Source organism: Morone saxatilis, unplaced genomic scaffold (genome assembly GCF_004916995.1).
Source record: "Morone saxatilis isolate NCDOM2014 unplaced genomic scaffold, NCSU_SB_2.0 Contig22, whole genome shotgun sequence".
Classification (NCBI taxonomy): domain Eukaryota; kingdom Metazoa; phylum Chordata; class Actinopteri; family Moronidae; genus Morone; species Morone saxatilis.
In genome coordinates, this window is record NW_023339785.1 from 16,073,362 (window position 1) to 16,089,884 (window position 16,523).

Sequence of the window (16,523 nt, forward strand, 5' to 3'; positions counted from 1 at the left end):
TCTTCTCTTCTCTTCTCTCCTCTCCTCTCTTCTCCTCTCCGCAGGCGTACTGGAAAACCCTAAACCAGGTGCTGCAGAAGCTTAGCCAGAGGCTGGCCCTGATGAGCCAGGGGGAAGAGAGCATCGTCAAGGTCTCCCTCAATGCGTCCTCCATCTCTGACAAGCTGGTGGCCTTCAAAACCAAGCCTCCGCCCATCCAGAAGGACATGCTCTCCATCTGCAACGACCCATACACCCTGGCACAGCAGCTCACCCACGTGGAGCTGGTGAGGAGAAGGGAAGGGAGAGGGAGGGAAGCATGGGTTAGACAGAGGTCAGGGTAAAAGATGATAACAAGGATGGACGAGGAGGAGTGGAAAGGATGTTAGATGGTGGGGGGGTGAGCTAAGGATGGTGAAGCATGGGTGGAGACATAGTCCAAGTCAAGGACATAACCATGGATCATCAAACGAGGAGATGGAGTTGATAGAAAGATATGAAAGAAGAACAAAGGAAAGACAGGTGGGAGGTAAATTAGCAAACTAAAATTGGCAGAATCACTTGACATTGTGATCTTGTAGTGTTTTGAAGCTCGCTGTAGTATAACCATGAGTATTACTTGTCAGCTATTCCAGTGCTAACTGGTCCTTACCCAGTGTAATAAAAAAGGGAATAATGCAATGAAACATACGTGAACAAAGGATCTCTGCAGTGCCCCTCACATTGCATGCGTGGTGCCTTTAGTCTATTCATGTGTGTCTTGATGTGGGCACGTGGTTGTGTTTCTGTGTGTGTGTGTGTGTGTGTGTGTGTGCCTGAGTGAGCTTGTACCCTTGTCTGAGCGGTGACATCACCCCAGAAGTCAGTGATGTGCCTGGGGCTTCAAACAAAGGGGATAAAACCGCTGTGGATATATGTGACCTGACAGCTTCACACTCTGGCACACACACACACACACACACACACACACACACACACATAAAAGAAGAAAGAAAGAGAGACATACAGGCATGTACAGTGCACACATACACTATTTCTAGGTTTTAGCAACATGTTAATTATGATTGAAAAGAATTAGATGCCATTGTGTATTTATGTGTGTGTGTGTGTGTGTGTGTGTGTGTGTGAGCACTGTTTTTGTTTTGGATTATATAGTTGATATGGGCCCAATGAGTCAGTTTGATTCACACATGTATGTAACTGCACAGTTGTCTTTTAATAGAAGTGAATATTGTCTCTTGTGTCACTTTGAGGAAATATGATTCCAATGAGTCACGTCAATGAGTCATTACTTCCGCTTATTGATTGTCTTCCATTACTGAAATGAAAGAATTATTGATGGGACCACCCCCATTTTTGTGAATGTGTGTGTGTGTGTTTTCCAGGAACATTTGAGACATATTGGGCCAGAGGAGTTTGTCCAAGCCTTTGTTCAGAAAGACCCGCTAGATGGAACCCAGGTAAACTTTTATTATGAGTGTTTATAAATTATTTTTCTGTGTCACTATGATTTTCAGGAGCAATGCACATGTAGAAATTCTAAGATTTGTTTTGTGTATGTTTTGTCATATCAGTAGAAACCCATAGTCTACCCTGAGGTCAAAGCACAGCATTTCTTATTTCATATTTTCAGTTTTGTTTAGTTTGAGAAGCTGTCACAGTAAAAAAAAAAAAAAAAGCATCAGCAAAAGCCTTGTGGTTTCACAGACAGCACATAATTGTAACATCACAAGCAAACACACAAGGGCTTTATCTGCCCTCTATGTATAACTGTTGAATGCTTTTACTCTCTCTTCTCCCACTGTCACTCGTTCTCTTTTCACTGTATTGTCTCTTTCACTCTCCTCCTCTGCTTTTGACCTTCCCCTATGGTTTTTCTCGTGAACTCCATTGATCGTGTTAGTTTTCACTCCCGGCTCGCTGTCTTTGACATTTACACTCACACAGGGGGGTCTGTAGATAGGAAGCTAATTAGGGACAGATGAATTCCCTATGGTAGCACGCCCTATACTGACTGTTATTTGCGTGCGCTTGTGTGCATGTGTGTGTCGTCAGCAGCCATGCTTCAGTGACCAGAAGAAGAAAACCTCCAACCTGGAAGCTTATGTCAGGTGGTTCAACAGACTGTGTTACCTGGTAGCTACTGAGATCTGCATGGTGAGTGGCAAATGTTGGTACTCCAGGTGCTCAGTTTTTCATAACATTAGAAGCAAACAAACAGCACACAAAATATCTTATTATACCAAAATATGAACATTATGTTTATATGTATTGTATGAACAGTCCCCAAGACATTAGGAACATTTATCCTGTCCACAAAATAGGAAAACCCAGTGCTAAAAAAGCACTTTAATCATGAAGTAGACATGAATGGGAGGAGACATTAGAAAGATGCTGTTGTGCCACTATACAGGCATACCTGAATGAACATTTTGGAATATATGCACGTTCAGATTTTATATTGTATAGTCGTCCTGTATTTTACATAAAACAATTCCCTCAAAAATGTAATATTGTAGTAGTATTTCATTCTTGTGAACAAAAAGAGGGGCAGCAGATAAAGACTGTTTAGTTTTCACAGAGCATCACTGCCCCCTAATGGTGATATTGTGTTACTACACAGTCACTTGCATGGTTAGTTTAACAGTTTGTGCCAGCACTTGTAGAGATAAATACCTTTCATTGTGAAAAAGTAAGTAAATATATTAAAAAAACTCAATACAAGTCTGTTTTTTGCAGCCAGCGAAGAAGAAGCAGAGGGCCCAGGTGATAGAGTTCTTCATCGACGTTGCCAGGGAGTGTTTCAACATTGGAAACTTCAACTCCCTTATGGCCATCATCTGTGAGTGTCATTTTATGGTATCTGAGAGTATTATCATTGACAAATCACCGGCATGACCTGGTATTAATAGCTGAAATCCATTTCCTCCCGTAGCCGGTATGAACATGAGTCCCGTTTCACGGCTGAAGAAGACTTGGGGCAAAGCCAAGACTGCCAAGTTCTTCATTCTCGAGGTAAACACAATCCAACTATTCACCGACAGAAGTACAAGACAGGTAATAACTTGAAGTTGACAGTGTATTGCTTGTTGCCATTTGCTTTGACAGCATCAGATGGATCCTACAGGAAACTTCTACAACTACAGGACAGCCCTGAGGGGGGCCGCCCATCGCTCTCAGACTGCCAACAGCAACAGAGAAAGGGTAGGGCCTCGTTTCACATCGCTGCCAGTTCTCTGAAATCAATTATTTACTTTTCGCATCAGTATTTCCTATATCTTTCTGCCTGTTTTGTCTCCTCAGATTGTGATTCCCTTCTTCAGCCTGCTGATCAAAGACATTTACTTCCTGAATGAAGGATGTGCCAATCGGCTGCCCAACGGCCATGTCAACTTTGAGGTGAGCCAGTCCTTTTTTTTTTTTTAGCTCCTGACCCTGCCTCATTTAACCATCCTAAAAAACATTTAGTCATTGTAATCTTGTTCCTTAGAAATTTGTGGAGTTGGCACGGCAAGTTGGGGAGTTCATGACTTGGAAACAAGTGGAGTGTCCATTTGAGGAGGATCGGGCCATCCTACACTACCTCCACACTGCTCCCATCTTCAGTGAGGACGGTGAGAGCCTGTTTTTACTTCAGAAACGTCTCTGCACACTGTTGATCCAAGTATTTGTTTGTGATGGTTTGCTCTTACTAACCTCTTTACATATTTACTGTTTATTTTCTCATTCTTTACCAGGACTCTACCTCGCATCCTATGAGAGTGAGAGTCCAGAGAACCAGGTAGAGAAGGACAGATGGAAAGCACTCAGGTAAAAATTATAACACATGTCAAATCAGAGATGCTGTTGAGTGTAAATCAACGCACCGTCCTTCATCATCTCTTTTCTGCCATCAGGTCTAACGTTCTGGGAAAGACATGAGGCACTGACGGCAGCTAACCCTCCCACCAGCGAGGGAGCATGTGTTCTCGTTGCACTAAAATGAACTGTGAAGGAACCTAGCTGGTACTTAGGTGTTTTTCTATGAAGAAATGATGAAGAAAAAAAAAGAAACATGATGAACGGGATTCATCAAGAAAAGTGTAAAAAAAATAAAACATCACAATAAAAGTGAATTGAAATCGTTAAGCTATGGACACTGCAAATTGCCTTTGCAGCATATCAACTATCAGTGATGAGGTCCAGTATGTTGGGAGAGGAATACAGCCTCTCCTGCCCCCCTTCCCTCGATGTGTGTTTACTCTGTGAAGATATGTTTACTACTATAGAGAGTACAGTTACAGGGAAAACCACTTTATAAAATGAAATTCCTACTGATGCTATCGTTGGTTTTTTTTGTATTTGCTCCTTCTATCTCTCTGTTCCCCTTTGGCCCAAAGCCTTGCTTAGGTATTTAAGTTAACTTTTTTCCCCTTTACTTGTAATGTACTGTAATGAAACTTACAATGATGTGAAGGGCGCTGGCTAGCCCATATCAGCTGTCAAATTTTATAGGTCTACTGAAGGAATGGCAACTGTGTGAATCTGGGATAACAGAAAAGGACGGGCCTTGAGCATTTTAGCAGTTCATCTCACGTGTACTTTTAATGTGTGTTTGTGATCCAGATGTTTGATGCATTCCTGTCTGTTCAGATTGCCACTGTCTTGTTTTGCATGAGAATGACTGGAGAAGCCTTTTTATTGCTTATCTCTTCTTGTTTTTTTATTTATTGTATTTTATTCTAGGGAAAAAGTGTCGGTTGGGTAATATGAACTGTTTAAAAAGTGTTTACTCCTTTTTAATGTATTGTGCCATTAATGCAAGACAACTACAGTATAATTTAACAGTTACAAGGCCAGGTGTAGATTGTGTACAGGTGACATTTACCCCTCATCTTTCTGCTCTTCAGGAAGTTTTCTCTGACTGACGTTCAGTTGGCTGATATATTTATGGAGATTTCTGTGCTGACAGATGTATAGTTTTTATTGTAACTTTCCTTTACTGAATATGAAGTCCAATGGCATGCTATGACAGGTGTTTTTAAAGGGGCATTAAGCGTATCCACCTTGTAAAGATTACTACTGCAACACAAACTTTGTAGTCCTGATTGCGTTGTTGCATTCTGTGGAAGGACAATTATCAATTGGAGACTTTTGTCTTTCTATAAAGTAGAGGGAAACTTGTGCCATATGAATCATTGCTTGTCATGACCATTCAGGTTCCTCTGACTTGAAATGTGTTGTTTATCGTTTTGTGGGAATGTCACTTAGCTTTGTTTTTTTTTGGCAGTTTTGTTGTGATTCGGGAGCTATTTTTAAGGGTGGGTGATGGGAGGAGAGGAGGGTTACGGGGAAGGGATGGGAACTGTGTAATTATAAGCTTTTTAAACAACAGTCTTATTCAGTTTGCTATAATTGATTGATGTCAGTGTTTTCTCTTAAGAAGCACCTTTCCCTCCCAATAACAGACTTTAATTCTCCCTCCTCATTTGTCATCAATAAACTTGCTTTCCCTGTAACACATTCCCCAGATAAGTTAAGACTATAGAGAGCCAGAGATGTGAAGTGAAACCTGCCATTCCAGGTGAAGACATGTTTTAATAAAACATTGCTTGTGTTGAACACGTGTTTTCAATGACAATCTCCTTCATTACATCAGTTTTACTCTTTTTAACGGGGTGATCGCACTGCCATCTTTGAATTTTTGCTTACACATGTGTACATTGCTGTGTGCAGTTCAACAAGTGGAATGCATTCAGTGTTTTTCATGGTTAGTGAGGCCAAGCGGACACTTTTGGCTCCAACATCACGGAAACATTTGTGACTCGTTCCTTAAAAAAAGCCTTTAATAAAAGTCAACCATGCTTAGTTGATTGCCTGCAGTTGATTTTGTTTATGACACGCTTGATCTAAGCATTGCACTGACTATGAATTCACACAGTCAGGGTTGATGTACAGCCTCTACCTCATTTGCATGTGGATGTGGATTAGGTAGGAAAATCCACGTGAATGGATGAGCACATAAGATTTAATCTGCAATCCAGGCAGATATCGAAGTCAAGATAAATTCAATCAACAGAGCCAAAGCATTATCTCTGAAGGGGCTGCAACTTGCTCACAATTATTTTCCTTTTTCTTTCAATAAATCTTTCAATTATTTTCTAAATTACCAGTATTTTGTCTATAACATGTTAAAAATGGTGGAAACTGCCCAACACAATTTTCCAAAGCAAGATATTGACTTTAAAATGCAATGTAACAAACAAAAGGAATAAGCCACACATTTGAGATTAGGATGAATATGATGATAATAGATTATAAAAAAATGTTGCTGACTATTCTTCTATGGATGACTAATCCAATAATTGTTTCAGACCAATTTAAAGAACATACTGATTAGGATTATGCCATATTTGTATAGCAGTGTTATCTCCTTAATGAATGAAAGCAAGTGTTACCAAAAATCTGTTTAATGTTAACTTTGACACACAATATCAGAGACGCAGCCCATACTTAATTGTAATCTGTAAGTCCATATTAAAGCCTAAATAACACAGTCGTTGTGAATCAAAGCAAAAAAAAAAAAAGGTTTATTTTAAGGTTCAATTCAAAGATTTTAGTCTTTAAGTTCTTCTCCGCCTGCGTGAAATGTCATCTCGGCCAGTCTGGTGTAAGTGTCAAAGTCCCTGTTGGCCAGGTAGGTGCCGAAGAAGGCCTGGAGAAACAGCACTGGCCTCATCCTCCTCAGGACCGGTTTGGAGATGTCCATCCAGTACCGGAGCAGGTTGCCCTTCTCTGGCATCGGTGCTGTGTTGTACCTGGCTGCGAGGCCCATATTCACAGGTAAGGCCAGGAGGATGGGGTACACCCCACCGCCCACCACGCCAACAAGTAAACCTCGAAACAGGACACAGGTGGGACAGTTAAGGTCACCGGAGAGGAGGGGGTTGGACACCGTTGCGCTGTACAAGGCAAAAGTTGTGAGGAAGGGCAGGACGGCCATCGGCAGGTTGGAGCTGATGCGCGCCTCTCTGACATTCAGAGCTCGGCGATAAAAGCTGTTGGACAGCACTCCTGCGAGCCCAGCATTTCCCCCCAGATACATGTGTCCGTAGACGAAGATTTTCTGATCAATGTCGGGCAGCTTCTCGAAATTCTTCGCCAGCATTTCGGAAATAATCGCTCTGGTGTGCGCCTCTCCGGAGACGCGCTCTTTCTGCGTATTATCCAACATCTTCAAGATTCAGTGTTTGAACGAAGCCGACGCTGTTTGAACGATAGATCCTTGTTTACAACTGGGTGAACTGAGTTATCGCATAGAGGTTAGGCGGTCCGAGCTCATGACAGGGCGCAGACATGTCTTACCCACAATTCAAAGCTCGCAAAATGGGTTTTTTCTGCCCCTGAGTCAGGCGTCTCAGGAAGAGCTCCCCTGCTGTTTATATGGGGGGTTCATTTCAAACGCCTTTCTTAATATCCCAGATTCACTGATATTGTATTTCCTCCCAGAGAACACAATAACACTATTAACAACCTATTATTATTCTATTATTTTTTTTTACTGTATGTGCAGATCGACATGTGCTAAACTAAAAAATAAAAAATAATAAAAGTCACGTGGGAGTGGGCGTGGTTTATTGTGCGTCGCGTCATGGAATCTGTTCCAGAACGTTCGAGCAGGAGAGTTCGCCATCTTTGAAGACGAGTAACAGAGGAAACCGCATTCTCTTTGTTGATACATTTAACAACAAAAACCCGATAAAACTACTCTTCCGAACCTCGGAATTGTTAGGAGGAAGGTAAGAGCAATCCTTTACACCAAATCCAGTCGCCAGCGTGTTCGTCTAACGTTAGCCAGTTAGCTTTTTGTGAAATAGGACGTCTCGACAACATGGCAGCTGGTTGTCTGGTTGAACGGCTTCGGGTAAATACGAGAGTTTTATTTCCTTTTAAATATTCTCAGCTGGCAAAATGAAGGTGCTTTTTACAGCTAGGGTAGAAGTGAACGACCTACACATTTCGCTCTCACACTTATATGTCCGATAAGTTGCGTAGTGTAATAGCTGAGCTGGCGTTAATGTTGTGTAATGGGTGGCTCGGTTAGGCCTTCAGGGTCGAGATCAGGAAAACACTCGACGACTTTCTGCTTTATCTCTTCATCTCTAGCCTGTTGAGTGCTCACAGTCCTAACCCGAAGTACCACACGTAGAGTTGTGAATTGCCGTATGTAAATGAAGCATTTTGATAAAACATGTGGACGATGTCAGCCCGTTAAAGGCCTCCAGCTGACCTCAACATTAATGTTAACCCTCCCCCCACTTTAGATATAATTTATCTGTTGTTTGATGCTCGCCCAGGTTTTTATCAGTCAATATTAACTTTAAGCAAGTTGCCTGGACGTTATATAGTGTGAGAAAATACGTGTTTTTGTTTAGTTGCTGATGGCTCTCGCAGGTATTGCATTGCGCAGAATCAACTTTATTCCTGTTGTTTGTTTGCAGTCACTTAATTACGCAATAACGAAACGTAGCTGATTTGTTTTGATAACTTTTAACAACCAATGATCTTTTTCATGTTCATACTTTGCTGGTGGGTTTTTCTCCAATAATATAATTTGGTAACTTACCATGAAGAAAAATGAAAACGATGAATCAACCAGAATGATTGCAGATTACATTTCGATCCATCAACACGTCTCTGATCGTTTCATCTCCACTTGCTTCATGATTTACCTTTACTTTATAACGTACCTTTGCTGGTAAACACTGCTCCACTGCAGCTGACTGCAGCCACGTGTAACGCTGTTGTGCATTGGGGGAGGGGTATCTCCAGAAATCCTATTTGTAAAGCTGCAAGTCAGCAGTCAGTGGCTTTGAAGACATTGATTGACAAATATGATCTAATGTGTCAGGATTCAGTGAAATGATGCCGTGTTGACTCGTTCTTCCATGTCTTTCAGATGCGCCACTCAAAGCGAATGCGCTCCCCAGGCGTCTGGCTCGACGAGTACAGCTGGGAAGAGAGAATGGACTGTCGCAAACGAAGGAGACGGGATTCGCACAGCAGCGAGCGAGAAAATAAGTCCAGAGGAACTCAGCGTCACCACAAGACGTTTGAGGGGTAAATGTCTCACCCAGTACCAGCTGAACAGTATAGAAGTAAACTGCTGGATCATGTAATGGAGCACTACAGTGTCGTATATCTATTGACCTTCTGTAGGAAAGCTGTTCATATATCTAAACTTTTGTTAAATATCGGGATGAAACAAATGTCCATCTGTAGTTTATCTGTGTATGAGCTGTTGATATCAGAAATGCTGTAAATCTTAACAGGAGCAATTGCAGTAGTGACACTGGTTAAATTGGGGAGCAACTATTTCCAAATGCACATCGGTTAGGGCTTTAAAAATATCCAGTCTGCATCCTATTGAGCTTTAATGGAGAACTCCATTTATACCGTTGCTAGGTTTCTTTGTTTCAGTGTCTTGTGTTGCCGTGTGTGTGATGAACTTCCAGTTAGTCTAGAAAGGATTCAGATTTATAAACAACTTGTGCTCCATATCGAAGAGTTGTTTTCTACAATGTGCACTCACTGTCTTATAACTCTTCTGTATAACTTCCAGTGTTTGTTTTCTTCTTCCTTTATATGAATCTTTTTGCTTTTAAACGATGACTGTAACTTTGCAGTCTCAGTGTCATTTGCTGAAGATATTTGCAAAGTTCTGTGAGTCTTTACTTTCCGTGGGCATGTGTGATGACCCATGGGGTTACATTAGATGTTTCCAGATCTACTCTAATTTTAATTCTGTAGAGAGGCAGACTTCTTTTTGGAAGACAGCTGACACCCCTAGGGTGCTCGGTCTCTGGGGGTTTCTTGGCCTTTTTTAGATGCTTAGGTGCTAACATGGCCTGCTGGTGGATGCGCTCAGTGCTGGAAGTGATTGGAAACATTCTAAGCAAACGCTATCTTAGTGAGCAAAAGAGTTAGAGCAGGAAATGTCGGAAGGTAATAAGAATTTTTATGTAAGGAATAAACCAGTTCCCTTGGGATCTTTTTAGATGTTGGCATTTCATATTGGCAGAAGTGGCACCACATAGATTTTCACTTCTGGCATACATAATGCTGCAGGTGTAGAATCACAGATCGTATTACGCACCATCAGGTTGTGCCGAAAAGCTTTATCCAACTTTCAGTGCCTCACACTTCACCTCTGCCAACGGCTCACTGTCAAAGTTTTAAGGAAGGCATGCTTTCGGTTGCCAAGGAGACAGCTGTATGAATGCTAAAAATTGTCCAAATGTGTGGCATTGCATTAACTCCGCAATTGGCATTTGCGTGCTCCCTAAAGTAGTATTTGCACGGTGATAATCCATTAATAAAATGCTTTCTGAAGTGCAGCCTCTCATTGAACAGGATGCTCGGTGTTCGGTGGCTGTAAATCAGTATGTTGCTAATTACAAATGTTACATAAAAGGCTCAGGAGATAGAGTGTCAGGCAATAGGCGGACCATTAGCACCATCGTACAGTCTTCATTTCAGTGCTTGATCAGACAAGGAACTGACCTATGCTCTCTAGTCTCGGTTGTTGACGTGTGTGTGTGTTTTTTTGACTGCAGGCATTACCTGGAGACCCGCAGTTTGAACCAGAGACTGGACTCTCGGGAGGGACACTGTTTGGACATGGCCTGTGAGGACGATAGTCGCGAAGGCACTTGCAAGGACAGAGATCCGGACTGGCACCACTACAGCAAGTCATCCGGGCGTAGCGGTCGCAGCAGGCGAAGCAGCCGCAGGCACAGAGACAGAAGGCGCAGACGCAGCCACTCTCGCCACAGGTCCTCCACGGTACGAGAACCTCCTTCTCCCGCTCCCCTCTACCCCCCTCTACCCCCTCTCGTGTCGTCTATACCACCAAATGGAATGGGTCATTATCGCTGGTGTTTAGCCAATGCTTAACACCAGTCTCTTTGTCTCTCTGTGCTCTACTCTTCTATTAGCATGATTTCCAGTAATGGATAGGGGACTTGGGGGCTCAGGAAGTAAGGGATTGTGAGTGTTTATAGATTTGCAAGAGAAAAGTGGACCCTGTATTTGTGCTGAAATCTTAGTGGGCAGTTATGGGACGTGATGGTAAAGAATTACGCTGTATAGGAAGATTTACAAAGAACCACATGTAGAAAGACTGTAATCAATCAAGTTCAGTTTTTTCTGTACTACTCTGAGAAAGTCTCTCATCTGAAAATCTTGTTGCCATGTTTTTCTTCTGTAACACACACTATGTGGTGGCTGGCGCCCATTTTCTCTGACGGGGCTGAATTTGAATTTGCTGCTCCGTCCTTCCGTCCATTCGCCTGGCGGTGTTACTGAACGGGCCGAATCTATCCACCCCTTCACCTCCCCCCCTTGGCCTGGTTGAATGAATGACGATGTCGCATTGTGGTGGCCTGGTGCTGGCTGACTGATGGGTTATTGATGTGATGGCGGATTGCGGCGGTTCCGGTGCAGAGGAGGAGCCATCACCGCAGGAGCAGGAAAAGATCCAGGAGTGTTGAGGATGATGGCGAGGGTCACCTCATCTATCACACTGGAGACATGCTGAGAGCGAGATGTATAGAATATATACTTTTTTTTTTCTACTGTTGTTCACACTTTGTCTCTCTCACTCTCTTGTCTGGTTTTTATTTCCAAACATAAATTTAGAGGCTGAAATATTTGGGCCAATAGACTTAATTTTCTTTGGTTAGATATTGCTTGTCAGTGTAACATATTGAGTTGTATGCCAGTGTTCAGAAGCCTGTTATAGTAGTGTAGCTAAACAGAGCAATGTAACATCTGGCAGTGAACCAGCCAAAGGGCAGTGTTTCACCATGTCAGTGCCGTGTTTCTAACTTCAGTTCTCTATTTTCTGTAGATGAGATTGTGTGTACTCTAGGAGAGGGTGCCTTTGGGAAGGTCGTCGAATGCATTGATCATTCTAAGTAAGTATGAATCCGATAATACTCGTAATAGCTCGATGTATTGAATATATTTTTCGTACTCACTCAAATATTACAAATATTTTGTGTGTTTCACAGTGATGGAGCTCGAGTGGCTCTGAAGATCATTAAAAACATAGACCGCTACCGTGAGGCAGCTATGTCTGAGGTAGAGGTGCTTGAACAGTTGAAGACCCTTGACTCTGATAGGAGATAGTAAGTCCATCCACCGGAACTTAAAACCACAACAGCCTGACCACCTTGCAGTTATCACATATGAAAATATGCTTAGAATTTGCCGTGCAAGAAACTTACTTTGTGTCTTCTATACCTTCTCTCCCCTTTAGTTCTTGTGTACGCATGCTGGACTGGTTTGACTACCACGGCCATGTTTGTATTGCCTTCGAGCTGCTTGGCCTCAGCACCTATGATTTCCTCAAGGAAAACAACTTCCAGCCTTTCCCCATAGAACACATCAAGCACATGGCTTACCAGATCATCCGAGCTGTGCGATGTGAGTAATGGACACATGCAGGCAAAGAAAATAGCGAATGTTTTTTTTTAAACTGCCCGGTTTGAAACGTATGTGATCTTGTCTTCCAGTTCTGCACAAGAACAAGCTGACCCACACAGATCTGAAGCCAGAGAATATTCTCTTCATTGATTCAGACTATGATATGGAGTACAACCCTGGCATGGTAAGTGTCTTCAAGAATATGCTGAAAAGTCATTCCAGCTGAAGTCCAAAACTTGTTTGTGCCAGCAGCTGTGAGAGTAGCATGACTGTGTTTTTGTCCTCAGAAACGGGATGAACGAACACTGAGGAACCCAGATGTGAAAATTGTGGATTTTGGTAACGCTACGTATGATCACGAGCACCACACCTCTGTGGTGTCGACACGTCACTACCGTGCTCCTGAAGTCATTTTAGGTACGTTTCTGTTTTAAAGCACTGCACTAAAGCTTCAAATGGATCCTTTTGGTGGCGATTTTTTTATTAAGTTAACATTTTATCTTTCAGATCTGGGCTGGGACCATTCCTGCGATGTGTGGAGTGTAGGCTGCATACTCATTGAGTATTACCTCGGGTCTACTCTCTTCCAGGTATGTGGCAGAACAAATAATGAAATTAATGCTGTGACAATTACAATGGCCCAGATGGTTTATATTGTTTTCTCCTTTAGACCCATGACAGTAAGGAGCACCTTGCTATGATGGAAAGAGTCCTCGGCCCCATCCCCACAAACCTCCTGCAGAAAACCAAGTAAGTTGACCACTAACTGGCCTGTTTTTTAACATTTCTGTCAGAAAACAAAATTAATGTAGGCCACCTGAGGATAAGCTCCATACGGAGTTAATTGAATTGTTATGATTTGTAATCAATTCTCAATCATTGTGTGCTGTACAGGAAACAGCGGTATGTCAACCGGTGCAGGCTTGACTGGGATGTCCACAGCTCTTCAGGGAGATATGTCAGGAAACACTGCAAACCCCTCAAGGTAAGAGGAATACCACTGGAGACACTGCTGCCCACCATTTATTATAAAATGCAGAGCATTTTAAAGAGAATTTGTCCTTTGTTTCCCATTAGCATTACATGGTGTCTAAGAGCGAAGACCACCACCAGCTGTTTGACCTGATAGAGAAGATGATGGAGTATGACCCAGCTAAGCGCCTCAGTCTGGAGCAGGCCCTGCGACATCCCTTCTTCTCCTGCTACCGCAAGACCAGCCACAGTAGCAAAAGCAACAGCAGAAGCAGCAGCAGCAGCAAAAAAGACAGAACCTCTGAACCTGTATAACTCTGACCTGTAACCTTGGTCAGCCTGGCTGTCAACATGACATTTATCATGCTGCTCGCTGCCAGCCTCCACTTCCTGACTCTCCAGGAGAGCTGTACCTTAACTGACTGTATCAGTCCACTGCCCTGCTTTGCTGTGTTATGTTATAAGCCAGTGTGTGTTAGTGTCTCATCAACAAGTTGTTTTCATCTGTGGCATGTTTTGATGTAATGAATACCCCAACTGTTTTCTATTTATTTGCCATTGTAATTTAATTTGTAGCTTATGAGCAAATACTGCTAAAGCTGTTTTTTTTTTTGGTTTGTTTTTTTATTCATGATAAGCTACATTGTGTCCATGTTCATTCTATGCATTAAGTGGGTAATGGGTTAACATTGAGGTTTGCTTTACCCTGCATCAGTCTCAACAGTAATTATTTGTCCTGGATTGTAGATATATAAAAAAAGCTATTGCGGGCAGAAAATCCTTGTATATAGAACTTAAGATTGTTTTTGTTTTTTCACTGACTGGTTATGTAATTTTTTGCAGTATCGTGTACAATTTCTCAATAAACGTGAACAGACGACAGAAATGTGTCTTATGTGTAAAGTTGTGAATGAGTGAGAGGTTCCATAAAGGTGCAGTAGCTGCACCAAACCGCAGGGTGGCAGTAAAAAGCTTTTATTTCGCTGCAAACGTACCTGAAGTACAATGTATCACGTGAGGGTATCAGCTTTAACTTAAATCTATATCAATTATATATGTAATTGTAACCTAATATTAAATAATATCGAATATTTACCTGTCGTGAGATTGCATCCTCCCTACTGTTTGTTAAACAAACAAGTATGCATTATAACTACACTGATTGAGGGTGAAAGTAGAAAGTCTGACAACAAAAAGAACTCAATACTCCAAATTGTATCATCAGACTTCAGAATGAGGGACCACCAGTACCAGCCTGTCTAAACACTGTCCTTACTTTCTTCCCTCCCGCAATAAAGCCTACTGTGCGCAATATGCGCTCCCTATTGACAGTGCACGGCGACATACATTCTTTTAAAGTGACTCTAAAGTGTCATTATTTGTTCACACTTCACAGTTGCAGGAAACATGAACCAAAACCCTTAAATAATTCAGCAAATGTCGTAATGTATCACACCAACAAGACGCAGCCACTGTTTTTAGTTGTTCTTATGAGTTTCAGTCGACTACAGTGGGTTTGAAAATATTGGATGAAAAGTGACATTAGCTGCAGGGACCGTTTGCGGTATTGAACTGAGGTCTCTGAGAGCGATCAGAAGTCGACCGAGACAAACCCTCACAGTCTCACCCACAGTCTCACTCACAGTCTCACCCACAGCTGTCAATCTGCAGCCTCCCACGTGGTCAGCAGGGCGGGCGCATCTCAACTAGTTGAACATGCAACTTTTAGGGAGGCAAACAATTGGACCCATTGGTAGTTGCAATTGCACCTCCATGCAGGATACTCCCCAACAAGAAACAACGACCTTGAAGTTAGTAAGCGCCTCTTCTCTGGTTGGCATCCAGATCGCTCCCATCTGTGCCTTGCGTAAACCCGGTGCGCACTGCTGCTGCGTCTTGTTCAAGACTAATTTAAGACAGCGCTTTGAACCCCGAGTCTAGTGTTCTGGAGTTAGTGAATGTGTTAGATTCCCTTCTTAGTTAGTGCACGGAGCCTGATTACATTTTGGCTGCAGAACTAAACCAACAAAAACAAGTTGTTTTCTTTTCATCAAGAGGACTCTGAAGCAGGATTTCAGCATGGATACAGCCAACGGCTCCAACGGGAAAAGTAAGCCGGTGTGTCAGTGTGCGCCCAAGTCCGCGGTCCAGCGGTGGCTCCCAGGTTTCCCCGTCGCTTTGTGCTTGCTGATGTCCCTGAGCTCCGTCACCGTGTGTCTTCTGATGAGCTTCAAGACCCAGCAGCTGGAGTACCGACTGCAGATGGAGATGAACAAAGCGTCCGTATTCCACCCGCCGCACAGGGCTTTTCTAAACGAGGATGGGACCCTAATTCCAGAGCTGAGCGCCCCAATAGGAAGGCTTGTGGACGAGGTACTTGACGGCAATTGTGGATTCAGTTAAAAATTAATTGTCGCCGTTAAATACATAATGTGTTTGTGAACCTCGGACAGACGCACTGCGCGTCTGTGCGTAAAGTGTGCGTAATAACAAGGAACATGTGCAGGGAGGTTTAAAAACACAGAGCCATGGCACTTTTTGGCAATTGCACCCTAATTATTTCCCCTAAAATCAGTCCTTTTAATGCATGACCTTAAGGATGAACCATGCACGCAGCTGGCCAATTAGTTTGCAGTTAAAGCTCTTTATAGGGTGACATAACCACTGATGATAGACAACCTATAATTTCATCACATGGAAAAGAAATTGAAGAAACTCATTTTATTTTAGAGCCTGTGTGTAATGGTAGAAAGATTATGATCTCATTATTGTTATTGGTACATTATTTTCATCATATTTCATTCTCTGACATTTTTTTGCTTAATGTTTTTTTTTAATCTTACACTGGAATTTGCTCTGTGTGTCTGCAGAAAGTGGTGGTGCTGATGCCGAAGTTGAGGACAACTAGGGATGTTGGCCAAGAGTGCTCCTGTCCTCCAGGTATCTGTCTCTGTTCTTTGTAGCATTAGTACCACTTCCCAAAACACACAAACAAGACACTAAAAACCAGTCCCCTATCAGGTCAAAGATACAGTCTAGGCATGACCGACTGCTTGTGGAACCTGATAGTCAGTCTGCATATGATGCTTTTGGCGGCTCTCCTT

General features: G+C 42.6%; 4 protein-coding genes across 15 annotated transcripts in view; 3 read left to right on the plus strand and 1 right to left on the minus strand.

The window, feature by feature from the left end:
• LOC118334108 (ras-GEF domain-containing family member 1C-like) overlaps positions 1 to 4,007 on the plus strand; it is an 18,403-nt gene extending 14,396 nt beyond the window's left edge. The window contains exons 5-14 of one of the 2 annotated variants that reach the window (XM_035669933.1): positions 45 to 266; positions 1,365 to 1,439; positions 2,035 to 2,136; positions 2,719 to 2,821; positions 2,915 to 2,994; positions 3,088 to 3,183; positions 3,283 to 3,378; positions 3,470 to 3,593; positions 3,717 to 3,789; positions 3,876 to 4,007. In XM_035669933.1, coding sequence (XP_035525826.1) covers positions 45 to 266; positions 1,365 to 1,439; positions 2,035 to 2,136; positions 2,719 to 2,821; positions 2,915 to 2,994; positions 3,088 to 3,183; positions 3,283 to 3,378; positions 3,470 to 3,593; positions 3,717 to 3,789; positions 3,876 to 3,900 — 996 coding nt within the window. In that variant the 3' untranslated portion in view covers positions 3,901 to 4,007. The remainder of the gene's footprint in view (positions 1 to 44; positions 267 to 1,364; positions 1,440 to 2,034; positions 2,137 to 2,718; positions 2,822 to 2,914; positions 2,995 to 3,087; positions 3,184 to 3,282; positions 3,379 to 3,469; positions 3,594 to 3,716; positions 3,790 to 3,875) is intronic. The other variant, XM_035669934.1, reaches the window with a different exon arrangement.
• A 1,779-nt stretch (positions 4,008 to 5,786) lies between these two features.
• Positions 5,787 to 7,495, minus strand: tmem126a (transmembrane protein 126A). Its single transcript, XM_035669936.1, has one exon. The coding sequence runs from the start codon at positions 7,190 to 7,192 to the stop codon at positions 6,575 to 6,577; it is 618 nt and encodes a 205-aa protein (XP_035525829.1). The 5' UTR covers positions 7,193 to 7,495; the 3' UTR covers positions 5,787 to 6,574.
• Positions 7,496 to 7,599: 104 nt separating this feature from the next.
• clk4a (CDC-like kinase 4a) lies at positions 7,600 to 14,301 on the plus strand. Of its 2 annotated transcripts, XM_035669931.1 has the most exons (13): positions 7,600 to 7,757; positions 8,918 to 9,078; positions 10,575 to 10,803; positions 11,464 to 11,566; positions 11,870 to 11,936; positions 12,033 to 12,149; positions 12,281 to 12,447; positions 12,537 to 12,631; positions 12,735 to 12,864; positions 12,955 to 13,037; positions 13,118 to 13,197; positions 13,342 to 13,432; positions 13,525 to 14,301. In XM_035669931.1, exons 2-13 carry the CDS (start codon positions 8,918 to 8,920, stop codon positions 13,732 to 13,734), a joined length of 1,533 nt encoding a protein of 510 aa, XP_035525824.1. In that variant the 5' UTR covers positions 7,600 to 7,757; the 3' UTR covers positions 13,735 to 14,301. The 2 variants fall into 2 exon arrangements, with proteins under 2 accessions (XP_035525824.1, XP_035525825.1); XM_035669932.1 differs by lacking the exons at positions 7,600 to 7,757; positions 8,918 to 9,078; positions 11,464 to 11,566 and having other exon boundaries at positions 10,682 to 10,803.
• Positions 14,302 to 15,120: 819 nt separating this feature from the next.
• The window catches only part of LOC118333359 (collagen alpha-1(XXIII) chain-like), a 121,127-nt gene continuing 119,724 nt past the window's right edge, over positions 15,121 to 16,523 (plus strand). For 5 of the 10 annotated variants that reach the window (XM_035668955.1, XM_035668961.1, XM_035668963.1 and 2 more), the window contains exons 1-2: positions 15,121 to 15,792; positions 16,290 to 16,359. In XM_035668955.1, the coding sequence (XP_035524848.1) occupies positions 15,499 to 15,792; positions 16,290 to 16,359 (364 nt within the window). In that variant the 5' untranslated portion in view covers positions 15,121 to 15,498. The remainder of the gene's footprint in view (positions 15,793 to 16,289; positions 16,360 to 16,523) is intronic. The other 5 variants (XM_035668953.1, XM_035668960.1, XM_035668959.1 and 2 more) reach the window with 3 other exon arrangements.

What these genes read in the sequence shown, in the direction of transcription:
- tmem126a (XM_035669936.1), bottom strand. Translation starts at nt 7,192, where the DNA reads ATGTTGGATAATACGCAGAAAGAGCGCGTCTCCGGAGAGGCGCACACC.
- clk4a (XM_035669931.1), top strand. Translation starts at nt 8,918, where the DNA reads ATGCGCCACTCAAAGCGAATGCGCTCCCCAGGCGTCTGGCTCGACGAG. An exon ending in GAATGCATTGATCATTCTAA is followed by an intron (nt 11,937 to 12,032) that starts GTAAGTATGAAT and finishes TGTGTTTCACAG; the next exon opens with TGATGGAGCTCGAGTGGCTC. An exon ending in AACCTCCTGCAGAAAACCAA is followed by an intron (nt 13,198 to 13,341) that starts GTAAGTTGACCA and finishes TGTGCTGTACAG; the next exon opens with GAAACAGCGGTATGTCAACC.